Here is a 20,607-nt window from a genome sequence, read left to right on the forward strand (position 1 = left end):
TGTGACCCCCCCCCCCAAAACACACACACACACACACACACGCACACGAAAGAAAAGTTTTGAAGTCATTTAATTAGAGGAGAAAAATCAGCTACAAAATATACTGCAATCCTGTTTTGTAATCAACAGTTTTCTCCCCCAAAATATATATTTCAAAAAATATATAGAATCCTACAGCATACAAAAAAAAAAAAAAAAAGTACTTTCAACAGTGCTTGTAGGTGAATGACACTGTTGTAGAGTCAAAAGTTTCGCAGAGTCAGTGTTTTGCTTTTTGTAATAGCTTCTTAACTGGTGCCAGGTGTCTAACTTACCTTTTTTGCTTATTTTCAAGGCCCAAATGCTGGTTGGTTGCTCTGCCACGTACACCCTGACCACCTGAAAATGGGTCCCCCTTGAAATGACTAGAGGGTTGAATTCAAGGGGTGAAGTCGGTGGAAATCTGTAAGGTTAATGCTTGTTTCCTTCGTCCAGGTTGAAAGGTATGGAGAATTTTAATCTTTATCATCTTCTTCTCTTACCCTTTATAATTTGAAATGAGTGTTTCCCTTTTCCCCTATCTTAAGGATTTCAGTTGCACTGAAGAAGTTTATGTGGAGTCTGATAACTCCTGTTGGTTAGCAGCGTATTTTTCCACTGTACCCTCAGGGTGCTCAGGACTTCTAAGCTTTGCCCTCTTAGCTGTACTCGAGAGACTATTTGTAATGTGATATGTGGATGCAAAGCAAAGCACTTTTTTATACAATCTCTTCAGCCCTGACTTTTATTTTATTTTTTGCTTCTTTGTGCCAGCAGAGCTGTGCTCAGTAGCTATGCTGTTCCTAGGCTCAGGGATCACTCCTGGTGGACTCAAGGAACCATATGTGTTGCCTATGATGAGTCCAGATTGGCCTGTATGAGGCAGGTACCATGTTCTATGTACTATCTCTCCTGTGCCCAAGATACTTTTAGCTTTGAATTTCCTTCCGATCTTGCTTTTGTCCTTTATTCTCCCCTTATTTATTTTATTTATTTATTTATTTATTTTATGACTTTTATAAGACCAATGTGATTTACAAGTCTTTCACAGTTGTAATTTAGATACATAGTGAAAGTGAATTAGGGCCATTCCCTCCACAAGTGTTGACCTCCCTCCGACATAGTTCCCAGCTTTCATCCCCGTACATCCACCCTTAGCCCCCTGGACTGCTAGTATAAACAGGTCTCTTTTGTGTATAGTTTGTTATAGTTTGGGTCTCTTGATTCTACTGTTACTGACTTTCGTTCGGATATTTAGGTCTGAACCATTTCTCCCCTATTTTAAAACAACATATGCTACATCCTTTCCCTGTATGTATATTGTTACATGTGTGAGTTTAATAGTACAAAATAAAACTTTAATACTTTTTTATGTTATTTGTACAATTCCCAAAGCAAAACTTGTTTGAAAATTAAGGTAGGAACATGGCAAGCAAATAGTGTTAATGTTTGTGTTCATCTTACTTTTTCTTTCCTCAGCTTTTGCCAGATTTCTGCTTAAAGATTGACTTTCCTGTGTAAACATTTTCCTGTTAAAATGTCCTTGCCTCTAACAGAGGAGCAGCAGAAAAAGATTGAAGAAAATCGACAAAAGGCTCTAGCTCGTAGAGCTGAGAAATTATTAGCAGAACAGCATCAGAGTAAAGGCCGTCAAACCCTTGCTGTCAAACCTTCCCAGTCTACTCAAGGCTCTTCCCCAAGTCTTCCCAGTGTTCCTTTTAGACCCAGGAGCCAGGGTGTCATTTTTAATGAACCTCAGAACCTCAGAAGTTCACTTATTGCTGACCCAAGACCTCAGAATTCTCAAGGCCTTAATCCTAGCACACCACAACTTGCAAAGGGGCCATGGAAACAGCCAGAAGAGATGCACACAGCCTGCCCAAGCCACTGTCCACCAAGTCAAATGACTCTCACAGCCATTTCCCCTCCATTGGCAGGAAGCTCTCCAGAGATCAGCCAACAGCTTTCAGGGTTCAAGGTAGATCAGGTTCATCCCCAGACTTCTTATGAGATCCAGTCAACACCTTCTCAGAGCACAACTCATGAGACTTTAGGCAAAGCCAAAACATCATGTGAGACACTAGCTTCATGCTCTGCAGAGCCTCCCAAGAACCCTGATGTAGGAGCCAAGACAACAAGACCATCAACATCAGGGCAGACTGTTTCCAGCATCCATCATGTGCCCCCCACGCCAGAAGGGAGACTCCAACAGAAGGGAAAATGCATAAGAAATGGAAATCGGTTTCAGGTGGTGATTGGCTATGATGCCAAGCTCATTGCAGTGTTTAAGAGTTTGCCCAGCAGAAGTTATGGTAATGAGTCTTTATTTTTTTTTCAGATATTGGGTATTGTGTTTGGTGTCTTTAAAAAAAAACTTTTCTATTTCTAGAGTCTTTTTGAATTGGTTTCTCATAAATATAAAGGGAGTGCACTGGCACATTCTGTCCATCCATTTGCTCAAGACATTCTATTTTAGCAACTTTTTGTTAGCAACTTTTGTAATAAAGACTTTAAGACAGCTGAAATTTTGGGGCTGCAGCATGGCCATTTGGAGAGGGGAATGAATGTTTCCTGAGAGACCAGCTCCCTGCCAGGTGCTCCTTGTGCATTGTAGGACATGCACCTGCCAACCAATTTCTAAGGGAAGTAGTTTTTATTTCACATGAAAGGTGGTGCCCTGGCCTCAGCCAGGTGAAGTCATGTGGTCAGTTCCTAAGTAAGGGCAGGGCCAGGGTGTCACCAGCTGTTTCAGTTCACAGCCATGCATGGCTCCAGCTGCACTATCTGGGAATAAAAAGTTTTATTCTTAATATATATAGTTGTATGTATATTATATATTATATATATGTTAAATTTTTGTTTGTTTTGGAGCCACATTTCGTAGTGCTCAGGGGTTACTCCTGACTCTGCATTAAGGGTACATTCCTGGAGATATTCTGGGATCCATGTGGGGTGCTGGAAATCAAACCTGAATTGACTGTGTGCAAAGTAGGCACCCTGCCTGCTTTACTATTGCTCCAGCAGGCATTATTATTATTTGTAATTGCTCTTTGTTCCCTTCAGAAATATAGGAATAAGAGGAGTTGATCATTTCAATTCTTTGGGACCAATGTGTGTATTGGCATTCATTGTTCATGGAGGAAGCCTTTATTGAACATCCCAGTAAAAATTAGAGCCATTGTCAAGTTATATGTTTCATGGGATCCAAGTACTCAAAATTACTTCTCTGTTCTTTCAGATCCTGACACCAAGAGATGGAACTTCAGCATGAATGACTACAAAGCCCTGAGTAAGTAGGCATGCTGTGGCAGCAAGAGCCCATGTTGGAACGAGGCTATAGCATGTGTGGTCAAACTTGAGGTTCTGTGGGGTTTTCAGCCACCACCCCAGTGTTCTTTCCAGTCGGTTCATTTGGGGAGCCAGGCTCCTTGAGTGAAAGTCCTGGCAGTATCAATGAAAGCAAGAACTCTTAACTCTTTTTATTCTTTATGACAACCATTCCACAGATGGGAAAACTGATGCACAGAGAAGCTAAGAGCTAACAGTTCAAACTCAGTTTGACCCTGGGATGTATGTTTTTATTTTTTTTTTTGGGGGGGGGCTTCTGGCTGCAGTCACAGATCCCAGGAAGATTGTGAGGCACAGACAACACATATTATCAGGGCTGTGTACAGCCTAAGGGCTCTGCTGCAGGGAAAGGAGGCTCAGCAGGTAGGCTATGGGCAACACTGAGGCTAGTTATTATAGGAGCTCCTGAGGAAACCACTCAGTGTTCTGGCTTTTGTTAAATCTGCCTACACCTCCATTGGTCAATCTTGGTTTTATGGTCTTCACATTTACTCACCACCATCTAGAAAACTGTGCTCTGAACCAGTTACAAAAGACAAGGTGACAGTAGTACAGCAGGTAGGGCACTTTGCCTTACATGTAGCTGACCTGGGCTCTATTCCTGACATCCCTTATGGTTTCTTGAATCCCACCAGAAATATTCCAAGTATGGCCAAAAAAAACAAAACCAAAAGGCAAGGTGGGAAAACTTGATAAGCTCTCTCTCCTGCAGATTTAGGAGCAAAAGTATAATTTGAGGGAGCCAGCTTCTGAGTGGTGGTGGATAGAATTTTATTTCTCTCGGTTGTCTTTGATGCTTGTAATGTGCAGCATTAGGTGGTTTGCTCTTTGTGGTAGCTGCTGGTAGGAAGGAGGCGATTCATTTTTTCTGTTGTCTTCATCTCTTTTTAAGGTCTTGAGGCAGTGCTTTGGGATTAGGTCACAGATCATGTTACTTGAAATGACACTATTCTTCATCTTTTTAATTTAAATCATACTTAGGTAGCAAGGTTATAGTAGTGTTAAAGTTCATGTTTTTAATGTATAGTTACTATGCCTTACTACTACCAAAGTGCCCAATACTCTCCATCACTTTCTCTGTGCTAACCTCTCGTTCACTTCTTTCTCCATTCCACCCCACTGCTTGGTAGTCTCAAGACCATGGGTTCATCTTTATTTAATATAGTTTGTTGTTTTGTTTTTCTATATATATTACTACAGATTAATAAGATCAACCAATATTTTACCCTCTCTATCCAATTTATTTTGCTTGACATGATACCTGCCAGGGATCTAGAGAGTAGTTGTGCAATGGGTAGGGCATTTTGATTTATACCAGCAAGACCCACATTTGGTTCCTGGCACTCCATATGGTCCCCCAAACCTAGCAGAAGTGATCCCTAAGTGTAGAGCCAGGAGTAAACACTGAGCAATGCCAGATATGGCCCCCAAGTGAAACAAAAACCAAAAACATGATACCTTCCAGTTCTATCCAAGTTGTTGCATGATTTCAATGTTCCTTATAGCTGAGCTGCATTCTGGGGTGTGTGTGTGTGTGTGTGTGTGTGTGTGTGTGTGTGTGTGTGTGTGTGTGTGTGTGTGTGTCTGGGATGTGTGTGTGTGTCTGGTGTGTTTGTGTGCTTTGGACATTGGGGTTAGTTTCATATCCTAGCTATTGTTTGAAACACTGCAATGAACATAGGTTTGCATGTGTCTTTTTGGGTTAACCTTTTATAATTTGGGGTTAGATGCCAAGGAGTGGAATCACTGACTCATATGAGAATTCTGTTTGAAACACTGCAATGAACATAGGTTTGCATGTGTCTTTTTGGGTTAACCTTTTATAATTTGGGGTTAGATGCCAAGGAGTGGAATCACTGACTCATATGAGAATTCTGATGTTTATTTTTTGAGAACTTTCCATAAAGTTTTCTATAGAGGCAGAATCAGATAGCATTTCCACTAATAGTGGAGGAGATTCTTTTGTCACCGCTTCCCTAATAACACTGGTGCTTTCCAGTCTTTTTGATATAGGCCATTTCCACTGGTGTGAGATGATTTCTCATTGTGATCTTAGTTGGCATTTCCCTCATAAGAAGTAGTAGTGAACCCTCACCACCACTCACTCACCACCTAGAAAACTCTTTTCTGACCCAGTTACAAAAGACAAGGTGACAGGGGCCTGAGCAGTAGTACAGCAGGTAGGGCACTTTGCCTTACATGTAGCTGACCTGGGCTCTATTCCTGACTTCCCTTTTGGTTCCCCGAGCCCCACCAGAAGTATTCCCTGAGCATCACCAGGTATGGCCAAAAAACATTGTTATATTAGTTTGCATTTCCCTCATAAGAAGTGGTAATGAACACTTTTTTATGTACCTGTTTGTCATCCCTCTGTCTTCTTTGGGAGAATGCTTAACATTGCCTTGCCCCATCAATAACATGAGGTTACTGGTTGCTTCATTGTTGAGTTATGTGAATGGTATGTATATGTTTGATATTGCTCCTTTATCTGATGTATGTTGTGCAAATATTTTCTTCCATTTAGTAGGGTGTCTTACTCTTAGTCTGAACATCTTTGCCATCCCCAAACTTTTAAATTTGATGTCCTGTTTGTTTATTTTTGCTTCTGTTATCTTTGCAAATAGAGCTAAATCGTTGACAGCTTCTCTGAGGTCCATGCCCTGGTAAGTTCTGCTTCCTCAATTTATTCTGTGACTCTTGTCTTACATTGATGCTTATTCTACTACAGACTAATTTTTGTATATGGTGAGAGATACGGGTACAGTTTTCTTTTAGCATGTGGCTATCCAGTTTTCCAAGCATTATTTGTTAAAGTAGGTTTCCTTGTTTTACCTCTTCCATACAGCTCCTTAATCAGAGATTGTCTGACCTTAACTGAGGGCTTATCTTTGTGCTCTCTATTTCGTTTCATTGGTCTGAGAGCCTATATTCCAGTACCACACAGTTTTGATGACTTACATCAGGAAATGCAACACTTATTATCTTTCTTTTTCTCAGAATAGTTTTGGCCATTTGGGGAGTTAGCTTTCCATACAAATTTTAGTTAAGTATTTTCTAAATCCTTAAAGAATGCCACTGAAATTTTGATGAAGGTTGCATTGAAATCTGTGAAATTCTATGGGAAGGATGGTCATTTTGATTATGTTGTTTCTTTAATTCATGAGCTTGGAATATTTTTGTTTTCTTTTTATTGTCTTTTTTTTTTTCAATAGAATAGTTTTCGATTTATAAGACTTATACAATCTTTGTTAACTTGATTCTGAAACCAGGGATTTTTGCTGTTATGGTTTGTTTATTGTTCTTTTACTCCTGTTCTGTGAATGGACATGTAACTTGAATGACTTATGTTTTTTGCAGATTAATTCAGGTTAATTGTTTGGTGTGGTTATTTTCTAATGCCTCACTTTTTTTTAAAAATAATTTATTGGATTTTGATTTGTTTTGGAGGTCAAATCTTGTGCTGCTCAGGGCTTACTCTTGGGTCTGTGCTTATTGATCACTTCTGGTGGTACTTGGGAGACCATAAAAGTTGCTGTGGATTGAAGCCAGATCAGCGGTGTGCAGATAGGTACCCTGTCCACTACATCTTTCCAGTTCCAAAAGCTTGTTAAAGGGCTTAAAATTCTCCATGTAGCTTTAGTTGGATTTTATTAATTGTGAATTGTTAAGCTCATCAGTATCCTTACCAGTGCTTTGCATTCTGGATTTGATATAATATGGGAACATAAATGCTTTAACACTCTTGCACTGCTTTATGGGTTTGTGCATTTATTCCATTTTTTTTTCCTGAAAGGTTTGGAACTTTTGTGTTTTGGTAAATTTTACTTTTTATTAGTATAACATGAAGATGGTCTCTATCAGTCTTTTCATTCCCCCCTCTTTCCCTTTGTTGTTATTGATATTGCTGTGACTGGGTATTGTACATACATCTGGCTAATATGTTCCTATATTTTTAGTTATGGTGCTCATGGGGTGTAACAGATCAGGTTTGGGTGCTTATACCTAGAGCTTACTTACTAAAGTGTCCACTCCTTTAGTCACATGCTAGCACGTCTGTCCCCCCCCACCCCAGGGCTGATAGTATTAACTGCTATTAACTGCGGTTCACACAGATCTAATGCTTACACACATGTTCCCCTGGGGTCTCACTTCTCAGTCTTGATACACATACCTTTTTTGTAGTGTGGTGCTCAATTAAGTCATTCCTCTGTGACTGTGATGCTTATGCACCCCTAACATATCTGCAAGTTGCTTGTGATACCCAACATCTCAGAGAGCATAACTTATAGGCTCTGCTGCCAGGATCACCTCCCAACATGTGGGACGCTGGGAATTTGAGCTTTGTTGAGCAGACCTAAATCGAAGTCTGGTCCTTGCATTGTTTCTTTCAGTCTGGGACATCACTTTGCTTTTAGGTCTGCTTCCTAAATTTCCTTTGTTTTGACGGTAGAAGGAGATTGAACTCAGGGCCTCGTCCATGCAAGACATAGGCTCTATGATCGAGCTCTAAGCATTACCTGGATTTTGCTTTTTTAACTCTGTCACATCATAAATCTGATGGAAAGTATATCTTTTCCCCATTATCTTCCCACTCAGCCACTTTTGAACTATTTCTTCTCAATCTTTTCTCTATGCATTGACATACAAGATAAATACATTTTACATGTGGATGTAATTTTTAACTTTTTTAGTTCTCCAGTGGAAGCATTCTTATCCTGAAAAATGAATCAATACTAACATTTAATTCTGAGTGATGAAAATGTAGCTGTTTGTTCTTAGACCATTTAGACCACTAAAATAATGATTCCATATTGTTGAACTTAACCTTGATTTTTGTACTTTTATCTTTTCTAAAAAAAATTATTTTAGTTTATTTTCTGTCTGGGGTCACAAAACAGAAAGTTTATAGTTTTCTTTTTGCTCTGAGTTTTAATGCTCGGGTTATTCCTGGCTCTGCAATCAGGAATCACGCTTGGCAGTTTTGAGAACCATATCAAGTGCTGGCTCAGCCACAGCCTTACCCACTGAATTCTCCTGCCCCCTTTTCAAAATTTCTTAAGAAAAATTAATGTCTGAATGACTACACTATTGTTCATTTAACAGTATGAATATGTTATGAATTACTTAAGTAATTGTGTGTATGTTTCATAATTCGCATCGTTTTTGCATAGTTTTACTTTGCTCTCACTTTCCTGGTATAAGGGATAGATTCCTAGAAACAACATCATTCTGATTACTTTTTCTTGTTTATTTGTTCTGGGTCCACATCTGGCAGTGCTCAGGTGCTACTCCTGGCTTTGTGTTCTGGAATCACTCCTAGCACTGCTGGAGGGACCGTATGGGATGCTGAGGATCAAACCTAGCAGGCCACATACAAGGCAGACACCCTACCCTACCTACCTATTATTGCTCAGGCCCTCCTTATTGACTTTTTAGGGCTACTTTGTAATGACAGATTGTTTTTCAAAAGGTTTTAGTCCCACTCTCCAGTGCAGATACCTTTTTTGCAGGTATATGTACTGCCAGGAATTGAGTCCAGTACCTCATGCAAGCTGGGCACATATATATTTTACCTACTACTGAACCAGATCCCTTGCACAATCTTTTTATTTTCATTTTTTTAAATATTGCCAGTTTGGTAAGTAAAAAAATAACTTTTTTTCTCTAATCATTCGTGAAGTTGAACATTTCTCAAAATATTTATTCATTATTGTTCCCCCACCCCTCATCCTCACCACCTTTGAATTGGTTACATCTCTTAGTATTTTTTTTTAATGTAAGAGCTGTGGAAATCTTTCTGTTCTATAGATTTCCTGCAGAAATCTTTATTTAGTAGTTTCATCTTTCATTTCAGTTCCTATTTTTGACAGTTTTTATTCTATGTAGCCAAATCTATTCATCTATAAATTGCCTTTGTACCAGAAAAATTCAGCTTCAGAACTGAGCTTGTGCCTGGCTTCGCTGAGTTTTCATCCTTGTTCTCCATGCATGCAGTAGGTCCCCCTATTAGGCACAGGTACCATATGAGATGTTGGGATTTGAACCACCATCCATCCTGGACCGGCTGCATGCAAAGGCAGATGCCCTACCACTCTGCTATCTCTCTGGGCCAGAAATCAATGTTTCTTTACGTGGCAGAGATCCCCTTTTGTCTGTTAGTTTTTGAGGTCTAAGGGTTTTCATTTGGAGGCTTAAAGAACAAGCCCCCCAAAAAAGGCAGCAGTGTGCTTGTTTTGCATACAGCCAACCCGTGTTCAATCCCTCCAGCCCAACTGGAGTGATCTCTGAGCACAGAGGCAGAAGTAAGCCCTGAGCACCACCAGGTGTACTCCCTTAGCAAAAGAAAAGTGAACATAAGGAGCAGAGGTCTGAAGAGTTCTGTTCAGTCCCCTGCAGGTTTTCCCACTGGAACCAGGCCTTTCTTGGTTTGCCCACCTGAATTTCTTTCGCTCTGACTGAGCTTCCGGGGACTGTGTAAAAGCCAGATAGGTTGTCACCGTGGTCCTTTGCTTTTTTGTAGTGAATGCAGTACAACACCTTCCGACCGTCACCTTGCAGCCTTTGGAAGAGGCTCCCTGCAATGGGGAGACCCAATCAGCCACCAGTGCCAGCGCTGCAGCCCACACCCAACTGCCTCCTGCCTGCTCACTCACCTTTGTCAAAGGGAAGTGCCTGCTCATTTCCAGGACACGATTCGAGGCAGATATTGGCTATTCAAAAGACCTGATTGAACTCTTTAAACAGATGAAGTCCAAGATTTACGGCAAGTCTCAGTCAGGTCCCCAGGGTGCCTCATGGTCTGTGACCTCAGAGGGGGCAGTTTTCCCCACTGAATAAATATTCTTGTTTTGTTTTGTTTTGGCCATACACAGTAATGCTCAAAGGTTACTCCTGGTTCTGTGCTTAGGAATTAATTCTGGTGGTGCTGGGGAACCAATTGGGATGTCAGAGATAGAACCCTAGTTTGCTGTGTGCAAGGCAAATGCCTGACCTGCTGTACTCCAGCCCCTGATATGCAGAGTTCCTGACCTACTCTTCTCATGGTAGAAAGGGGATTCCTAAATCATTCCTCTTGGTGAACTCCTGTATTTTGAGTTTCTGAAGAGAGAATTTGAAGTTTCTGAAGAGACAAGCCAACTATTTTCGCTGTTCCCCATGTCAGTGTCTCCTGGTAAGAAAACCCACATGCAGGGGCTAGAGAGATAGTATGGTGGTAGGGACTATCCTCAGTATCCTATATGATCTCCTGAGCCCACTAGGAGTGATATTTGAGTACAGAACAAGGAGTTAACCCTGAGCACCAAAATGATTTTTTAAGGAAAGTCAATCCTTAAAGCTTCTTGCCTTTGAGATGTGGCATACAGAGGTGGAAGATGCTGTCAGGCCACTCGCTTTGGTCTAGCCTTAGTACTCCTTCAGAGGAGGAGAATGCTTTTTTTTATCTCTTGAGAGTTGGAGAGCAAGTTGGTCAGCAGTCCTTAGGTGAGAGATGCCATCTTAGCCAGCATTATGGGGCAATCTGCTCACACAGACCCTGAGCTTTGCTTCCCCAGGCCCCTGAAAATTTTGACTTGAGCTTGGGTCTGCCAAGTAAACTATTTCGTCCAAAAAAACTTAACCTTGAAAATTGATGGAGTTGAAGAGATACTGTAGCAGGTAGAGTGTTTGCCTTGTTTATGTCTGACATGGATTTAATTCTTGACATCTTATATGATCCCCAAACCCACCAGGAATGATTCCTAGTACAAAGCCACAATGTGAACTATAGGCACCAAAATTAAAAATAAATAAATAAATAAAGGCATATCTAGGTCTATAGCAATAGTACAGTGGATAAAACGCTTGCTTTGCATGTAGCCAACCCATGTTTGATCCCCAGCACCCATATGGTACCCTGAGCTCTCCACATGTGACCCCTGAGTGCAGAACCAGGTATAATCCCTGAGCATCACTGGGTGTGGATCCCCAAAAAATAATAAATTAAATCATTTATCATGTGGTCTGCAGTTTGGGGAATAGGGACAACTAAACTATAGACACCCAAATCTCCCCATCACAAGATACCCAAATAAATATTATGTGATTTGGGAAACTTGGAAGATAGGTTGGTATTATGCGTTGACACTAGCACTGTAATTTCTGTTCATTTAAACCACATTCAAATATGAGTCACCAGTGGAACACTCCAGCATCAACAAGTTAAAGTGCTTTCCTGGAAAACTTAAGGCCATAGGTCAATTCCAGGACTACCTGCATGCACCGAAGAGACCTCTTGCTAAGGATGTGAATAACTGAGCTTTGTTATTTCCCCTTCTCAGCAACAAAAGAACCAGTTGTCTCATCCAAACTTTTTGGACAGTTTTTGTACCCAGTCAGTGGTACACACAAAAATGCAGCAGGACAGGAGTTGTGTTTGCTTATTTGTTTCTTCTCATTGCAGATGTCAAGACCAGGAAATGGAACTTTCTGTTGGAGGAGCACAATATGTTAAGTAAGATGCATGACCCCAACCCACCCACCTTGCCTGTTTTTCATCACATTGTTAAAAGGTTTAATAGTTGTCCTTAAATATGACATGTTTAAGGCTTCCTCTCTCCATCTACTATAGGAGCTTCACTACTAGACTCTGTAGGGAAGAGATATGGTTGGGTTGTTTCCTTGTCTATGCCCCTTTGATGGCATTTTTGCCAACATGGGCCTCCAGTGCCATCAAAATGTGTTCATTCAAGTCATATTCCTGAGGCCCTGAAACTTCCCTCTGTCAGAGAAGTATAAGGACCCTTATAAGTATTAGTATAAGTATAAGGAGGATTCTATAGACCTTGGAAATCACTGGTGAGGTCATATTGCTTAGCTTAGCACAGGCAATTTTAGATGGCCCCTAAGAATTGGCACTCAGTTTGCTTCTAGAACTAAATGATCAGCAAAGGAAGGAGTGTCTCAGAGAACCTAACCTAAGTTCTTCCAGATACAGAGGCCTAGACCCAAGCACTTAAACATTATAATGAGCATTTCAGTGACTGGCCAACGAAGGGATATTCTAACAGCTATGCTACACTTGGGTAAGATAGTAGATGCTGATATGCCTAAGTGTCAGAGCCAATCTGCCAGAGATGGACCCACACTGCTGGTGTCCACAGGTTTTTGCAGGCAAGACTCTGACAAATATCTCAATCTTATTTATTGGAGATGTCCAGAGGCCTATGACAAACCCCTAGGCCAGGAGAGAGATAATGAGAGAGAGCTGGGTTTGGGGCCAGGGTAAATCAAATTGAGGGCCTGGTAAAATTAAAAGAATATAGTCAAAAGTAGCAAAAGGTCTGTTCTAATCAGGGAGAAAAACCATAGTCAGGAGTAGAAACAGTTCAATCCACTTGCTCCTTTAACTATCCCCAAACTGCCAACCAGTTCTCCACACCCAGTCTTCCTCAAGGGCGGGATTTTAGACTCAGCCAGCCAATCATGATTAGGGTCTTATATAAAGGGACCCCTTTTATGGCTGGCTGGTACTGGACTGTAGGACTAGACCTAAGCAAGGGAATGTGGTCATATCTAAGCCTTCAATCTGTCACATATCTTCGCACTGTCTTGATCATCACACAATATTCCTCCTCTGGCATTTCTCCTATTTGGCCACCTGAGAACTCTTTGGGCTTTACTGATTGGCATCATCTCTTGGAACCACTTAGGCCAGGGGAGACATGGTCTAAGCAGGATCTTAGTCATTGACCATTTTGCTCACCAGGTTTGAAGGAAGAGGGAAAAGTTGGGTTTCTTCCCTTTGACTTCTTATGTGACTTGCCATTTCAGGTCAAGTAGATAATATATACTAGGTCCCACTCATTGCTTCAGTAAGTAAAGAGATTCTTAATCCATATCTATGCTACTGACAAATTAAATAACAGAAAAGAGCTTTTAGTCCCTGAGGAATTGCTTGCTGTCAATTACTAGGCTAAGATAGAATAGGATGATCATCAGTGATCACTGTAGAGAGGGTGGCTGATTTGGTCTGAGACATTCTGGCCCTAATTCTGATATTATTTAGAGCTTGTGATTCAGAACAAACTGTCTCACTGTTTTTGGTGAAAAACAGGAATGAATTTTCCCCCTTCTCGCCTTCTTGACTTTCAACCACACAAAGACATAAATGTGTTCTTTCTAAAAGCTGACTATTATAGCCTGGCAAAAAAGCAAGATACTTAACATTAGACTGTAAGTATAATGTTGAGAATGAATTGCCTTGCAACTCACATAGCATTATAAATATGATTCCAGATATTTTACTAGTCACAGACTCCTTGAAAAATCTGATAAAGGTAATGGCTTCTTTATGCAGAAAAATGCACATGATGGACACATAGATATTTGCATTTAATTTTAATTCTGGACCTTGAGTTAAGACTTCCAGATTTAGAGTTTAGGATGCTTTCTGCTTACTCTTTCATCATTATGATATCTCATGAAATTCATCTCAGAGATGGGGAATGCTTGTACCCAGAGAAAGGAAACATTTGTTTTGGTTTTTAATTTTTATTATAATATCATCTCTTACCAAGTTGTTCATAATATAGTCCTTTCAGGCACTAAATGCTCAAGCACCAATCCCAACACCAATGTGGCCTTCCCTCCACCAGTGTCTCCAGTCACCCACCCACCACCCTACCCTGCCCCCTTTCAGGCACAAAGAAATTTACTTCATATTGTTTGTTATAATACAAAGGCAAATGGAATTATCAAAAGTTAGATTAGTAAGAGTCAGTTTGAAATAATTATTCTCTCTGCATGGTGTTACTAAACAAATTGTTGGGGGATTTACTAGCCTTTGGTTGGTGCTAATTGAGCCTCCTGTGTTACTGTTTAGGCTGACTGAGCTTAGAGATCTCTAACTTTCCTGTCAGGTTTTCTGGATCCAAATGGACTGATACTACTATGAATTTTTGTGGTGTCACACGACCACTTATGGCCATGTGGTCCAGATTCTGTAGATCTGAAATAAATATGGTGGCTTGGCAATTTGATAGGGTAAGTTGTAAACCTGTATCTTTTCTAATGTAAGATATAGTGTTGCAGGGCTGCCGTAGCTTCAGGCAGAAAGGGGAATCTGCACCTACCCATTCTGAGAATGCCACAGTAGATTAGCATTGGATTAGATTACCTGGAAAGATGCCATCATTTTCTTTTGGAGCTAAGTAGAGGAGCAGGGCCCTTTTTTCTGCTGGAAAAATGGTGGATACAGGCAGAGGATGCTGGGTTTTCCAGGTGTGTATATTTGTGGGGAGGGCTGGTCTTTGCTCATCCCCATTCCAAAAATACTTGTTTTCTGTTTGTTTGTTTGTTTGTTTGTTTTGGGGTCACACCTGGCAGCGCTCAGGGGTTACTCCTGGCTCTACACTCAGAAATCACCCCTGGCAGGCACGGGGGACCATATGGGATGCTGGGATTCGAACCACTGTCCTTCTGCATGCAAGGCAAATAAATGCCTTACCTCCATGCTATCTCCAGCCCCGTTTTTGTTTGTTTGTTTGTTTTATTTATTTTTTGTTATTGGGCCACACCCGGTGGTGCTCAGGGGTTACTCCTGGCTGTCTGCTCAGAAATAGCTCCTGGCAGGCACGGGGGAACATATGGGACACCTAGATTCGAACCAACCACCTTTGGTTTTGGATCGGCTGCTTGCAAGGCAAACACCACTGTGCTATCTCTCCAGGCCCTGATTGTTTTATTTTTTAATACAAGCAGCACTATAAGATTATCATAAAATAAGATCATAGAAATAAGACTACAATTGATGCTTTGACTTTGGAACATATGCTAGCAGGGAAATTGGTGGGTTTAGAGCAAGGAGCCAGGCAGGATACTGCAGGATGACAAGTTTCCCAAGGGAGTTCTGGTCCCCTCTTAACAAAACAAACCCAGGCCATTTGCACCTCTGGGTCTTGTTCCTCTTGCATGAAGTGAGCCTGAGCTAATGAAATGAGTAGACGAGACCAAGAACTGACCTGAAGACCTCACTATATGACTATATGCATGTTGACACTCAGAGGACAGTTCTTTTCTCCTGAGAAGTGACTGGAGCTCTTTTGCCTACGGGGAAATTGGCATAAGGCCTTTTGTTTTCTCTTGACTATTGCAGTCCAGAAGGGTTCTGCCTCCCTCTCAGTGATCTTGTCTTGTCAGCTACTATTTGAAAACATTAACATCTCTCTGCTGTTTGGCTCAGTTGCCTTCTGCCAAAGAGCTGCTTTAGAGATGCCACTTCTGGATGATGACTCATACAACCAGATGGCACAATACTCCTATCTTATACCAGCACAGTTCTGGGAAGATGACTCTGCTGACAGTCACTCATGGTGGATGGGGCCTTTCTCTGTGATGCTCCCCACTGTCTGAATGAGCAGCCCTAGGAATTAATTGGGGAGCAGTTGGGAGGAAGCAAAGTGGTGCTTTTCTCTTGAATGGTTGGCTGTCATGCTTCTAAAGGACCACATTTCCATACCTTCCAGATCATCAGGTATTTTAGCTCTGAAGAACAGTAGGAGTAAAATGAAAAGGACTTCCGAAAGCACAGGGTATGCTCATTCTCCCTGAGATTTAATTTGGAGGCACACATGCATTTCTGCATCAGTACAAATAGTCTCTCTAATAAAGCCTCAACTTTTCCTTTATTTTCTTTTTCTTTTTTTTTGTTTGTTTGTTTTTTGGGGGGTTACACCCAGCAGCACTCAGTGGTTACTCCTGGCTCTATGCTCAGAAATCGCTCCTGACAGGCTGGGGGGCCCATATGGGATGCCGGGATTCAAACCACTGTCCTTCTGCTTGCAAGGCCTTACCTCCATGCTATCTCTCCAGCCCCTTCCTTTATTTTCAATTGTGGTGATTCTATGCATGTTGATTTTGTTACCAGAAATTACTGGTACTATAATTATGTTTATTGAGGGATGGAAATGGATTTAAATATACTCCAGATGTAAATGCAATTGAAGGTGGCAGAAGATGACTCAGCCTCCCCGTTCAGTGCTTGCCATGGTGGCCAGTTGATGGTTGTGGTAAAGACTTTGGAATACATTGTGAGGTTATTAAAAAGAAACATGGGGTCATATGAAGTAGAGAACTAACAGCTCCAGAATTTCAAATCATCTTGGGTAGATGTGAAATTCACAAAGTCTATTTGGCCCCCTTTACTGAAGTCTCTTAGTGTATTGTGAGAATTCCAGAGTGCTTTTGCAAAGGTAAAAAAAAAAAACAGATAAAGAGGGGCCAGAGCATTAGCACAGTGGTAGGGCATTTGCCTTGTATGCAGCTGACCTAGGACGGATCTTGGTTAGACCCCAGGTGTCCCATATGGTCCCCTAAGCCAGGAGCGATTTCTGAGCACATAGCCAGGAGTAACCCCTGAGTGTCACTGGGTGTGGCACAAAAACAAAACAACAGCAACAACAACAAAAGCCAACCATATAAAGGGTGGTTTAAAATATACTTTAAGATGATGATTTGGAGAGGGGAGGGTTAGAGGAGCTAGCACAGTGAATAAAGCATTTATCTTGCATATGACTGCCCCGAGTTTGATCCTCAGCATCTTATATAGTCACCCTATAGGACCATATAGACAACAACAAAAAGATGATTTTTGTTTGTTTGTTTGTTTGTTTTTTGGGCCACACCCGTTTGACGCTCAGGGGTTACTCCTGGCTATGCACTCAGAAATCGCCCCTGGCTTGGAGGGACCATATGGGACACTGGGGGATCAAACTGCAGTCCGGTCCGTCCTATGCTAGCGCTTGCAAGGCAGACACCTTACCTCTAGCACCACCTTCCCGGCCCCGATTTTTTTTTTTCTAATTCTTTCAGAGGATAAGAAAAAGAGGAAAGAATATCTTAGAGACTACAGCCCTTCAGAGCAAATTGTGATTAGTAGTTTAATGATAGGCACTCCTAAGTCTCTCATCTCTAATTTCAAAAGAATTTAACTCATCTTCCACCCCATGAATTGGATGTTCTGTTTCTCTGGTTTGTTCCTTTTCTGGTTGTTCAGGGGTTACTCCTGGCTCCACGCTCAGAAATCACTCCTGGCAGGCTTGGGGGTCCATATGAAATGCCAGGATGCAAACTGCCGTCCTTCTGCATGCAAAACAAATGCCCTACCTCCATGCTATCTCTCCAGTCCCCCTTTTCTAGTTTCTTAATTGAATAATCACTTTGCTTTTAATTTTAAAATGAAATTGAGGTAATTCAGAAAGTAAAATCAATGAATGCATTTTCTCTGCTTTTATTTTCACAGAGATGCCAAGTAACTTATTCCCTTCCCCCTTCCCCCCTGTCCCCCCCCCCATTTAATGACTTCATTTCCTCCTTTCTTGTGCAGGGGTCCAGAAGCAACACACAGGGTTAGGGACCCTAGAAATAGTTTTGGCTCTAGACTTATCAGAAGACTTATCAGTAAACTTCTTTTTTGGGTGGAAGGTAAAAGACGATAGGAAATATTTTGGGTGCTGTGAGCTCTGCAGATTCTTCCAACTGCTCTACTCTGCCATGGTAGAATGAATACAGTCATAGTCAACCCACAAACAGATTGGAATGGCAGAGTGCCAGCAAAGCTTCACTTACAGAAAAGGGCACTTGCCCAAAAATGGCCTTAGCTTGCCAATGTTTGCTTTGGGGCATGCAGGTCACCTTCAGAATACTGGATTTTTTTTTCCCCTGCTTCACTGTTATTGGAAATCATTGTTCTCTTCCAAAGAGGGTCAGACAACTGTGTTCCTCCCCAAACACACTTTTACTGACTTGTTACTACTACAGGGGCCTTATCCATTGTGAAATCCACTGTCCTCTTTCTGGTCTTCCTTGGAAATACCTCGTAGCTTATCTGAGCAGAAGACAGTGTCTCAACACCCATTGACCACTGCTAACTTAGTTCTCTGACTTCTCAAACATCAGAGCCAAAAGAAAATAATTAAAAGAATGAAGGTCAGGCACACACATTCATTAAGAGTCTTTCTTTTGGGACCAGAGCAATAACACAGTAGTAGGAAGTTTGCCTTGCACGCGGCCTACCCAAGACTGACCTGGGTTTGATTCCTGGCATCACGTATGGTCTCCCGAGCCTTCCAGGAGTGATTTCTGAGTGCAGAGCTAGGAGTAACCCCTGAGCACTGCCAGGAGTGCCCCCACTCCCCCCAAAAAAGAGTTCTGTTTTGTGCTCACTTGTGAAGACAATACATATTTGAAGAGGTGTGTGTATTTTTCTTATCTTTTTTGTGACTTTAGGTTAAAAATTTATTTCTGAAAACATTCACTAGTTCTTTCCAGTTCTTTCTCTATGAAGTACAGAAAGATCAACTTCTCGTTACTGACCATCATTGCTGACCACCCTTGTCTTTGCAGAAATTATAGGTGGTGAGTGTCTATTTAACTAGTTTGCAAGGTTGAGTACTTTGCTTTAAGAAACATCTCCATTTTCTCCTTATTTACTTTGTGGTATGTTTTATGTAATATATTTTATGGACTAAGGCCTAATATCTTTTTTTTAACCTGCTACATTTTTTGGGGGGGGGTGGCTTTTGGGTCACACCCTGTAGCGCTCAGGGGTTACTCCTGGCTCTATGCTCAGAAATTGCTCCTGGCAGGTTCGGGGGACCATATGGGATGCCAGGATTTGAACTACCATCCTTCAGCATGCAAGGCAAACGTCTGCCTCCATGCTATCTTCTGGCCCCCACTCCCCCTTTTTTAAGGGAGTTGTTTGCTTGGATGATTGTCCTCCAACCTTTTATTTTCAGTCTATGTTTGTTCTGACTATTCAGATGTGTTTCTTGTAGGCAGCAGAGTGTTGCATTCAGCTTTTTGATCTATTTTGCCACTCAGTGCCTCTTAACTGGTGCCTTTTAACTGGTGCATTTAGTCCATTAACGTTGAGATAATTGTCGCAGGATTTAGTGTCATCTTTATGTAGGTCTTTGGTGTGTCTCTTGGTCTGTCTTACCTTAAACTAGACACTTCAGGTTGTTTTTTTAAGGCTGATTTTGAGTCTATAAAGTTTCTGAATTATTGTTTATCTATGAAACTATGTATGCTTCTTTCAGACCTGAATGTGAGACTGGCTGGGTGCAGTATTCTAGGCGAAGCATTCATTTTGTGAGTTTTGTCACTATATCCCACCACTGCCTTTGGGCTTGAGAGTTTCTTGTGACAGATCTGCTGTAAATCTTAAGGATGGTCCTTTGAATGTAATTTCCTTTTTGATCTTGCTGCATTCAGTATTCTATCCCTATGTGTGGGATTACTCATTGTGACTAGGATGTGTCTTGGGGTACTTTTCTTTAGGTCTTTTTTAGCTTGCACTCTTCAAGCATGTAGGATTTGGTTGCATGTACTTTTTTAGCTTTGGGGGTTTTCTGTAATGATATCTTTGATTATTGAAATTTCATAGGGGTTTTCTTCCTGTGTCTCTGGGACTCCAATGATTCTTATGTTGTTTCTGTTGAGTTTATCCAAGACTTCTATTTTCATCTGTTCCCATTCTTTGAGGACTTTTCCCATTGTCTGATCATTTGTTTTGAGCTCTTTTTCAGCCTCTTCTATAGTATGGATTTGTTATGCATCTCATCTTTCAGCTCACTGATTTTGTTCTCAGCTACTGTTACTCTGTTGGAGAGGTTTTCTAGTGAGGTTTCATTTCAACTACCATAATTTTTAGTCCGGTTTTTTTTTTTTTTTGTTGTTGTTTTTTTTAGCGTGGAGTTTTTTTATTTCTATTTTCATATTCTCTTAATTCTTCTTTGTGATTCCTCAGCTTGTTCAATACTTTCTTTGAGTTCTTTGAACATTTTCCATTTTTCTTTAAACTCCTAATCTGAGAGGATAAATAAGTGGTCAGCACTTTTTGGGTCATCTGGGCTGCCCTGTTCATTCTCTATGCATGTGGGGCCCTGAATTGTTTTCTCATTGTGACACTTGTAGTATGGTGTTTTCTATGTGCTGTGCTGGCATTCTTTGACCAGCAGATGTGCACTGCTGTGAAGGGGAGTGACCAGGCTCCCTTAGCTCTGCCCTTCTTGGGCAGAGCAGCTCACCTCTGTTGTTGCTGAACTGTCAGAGTTCTGTCCAGTGGTGTAGTTCATAGTTGCAGCAGAGCCCATTCAAAATGGCCTTTGTGTGCAAGTACTTACAGCAGGAATCAGGCTCTGCCCTTTGAGGGCAGTTTCAGCTCACTTCTGTTGTAAGGCCTAATATCTAAGTCTTTAA

General features: G+C 41.2%; 1 protein-coding gene across 1 annotated transcript in view; it reads left to right on the top strand.

The window, feature by feature from the left end:
• The first annotated feature begins 454 nt into the window (after window positions 1-454).
• Window positions 455-20,607, top strand: part of SMARCAL1 (SWI/SNF related, matrix associated, actin dependent regulator of chromatin, subfamily a like 1) — a 67,643-nt gene continuing 47,490 nt past the window's right edge. The window contains exons 1-5 of the mRNA XM_049770314.1: window positions 455-482; window positions 1,498-2,330; window positions 3,257-3,307; window positions 9,887-10,129; window positions 11,807-11,857. Of these exons, the coding sequence (XP_049626271.1) occupies window positions 1,556-2,330; window positions 3,257-3,307; window positions 9,887-10,129; window positions 11,807-11,857 (1,120 nt within the window). The 5' untranslated portion in view covers window positions 455-482; window positions 1,498-1,555. The remainder of the gene's footprint in view (window positions 483-1,497; window positions 2,331-3,256; window positions 3,308-9,886; window positions 10,130-11,806; window positions 11,858-20,607) is intronic.

The sequence above is a fragment of the Suncus etruscus genome, chromosome 1 (genome assembly GCF_024139225.1).
Source record: "Suncus etruscus isolate mSunEtr1 chromosome 1, mSunEtr1.pri.cur, whole genome shotgun sequence".
Lineage (NCBI taxonomy): Eukaryota > Metazoa > Chordata > Mammalia > Eulipotyphla > Soricidae > Suncus > Suncus etruscus.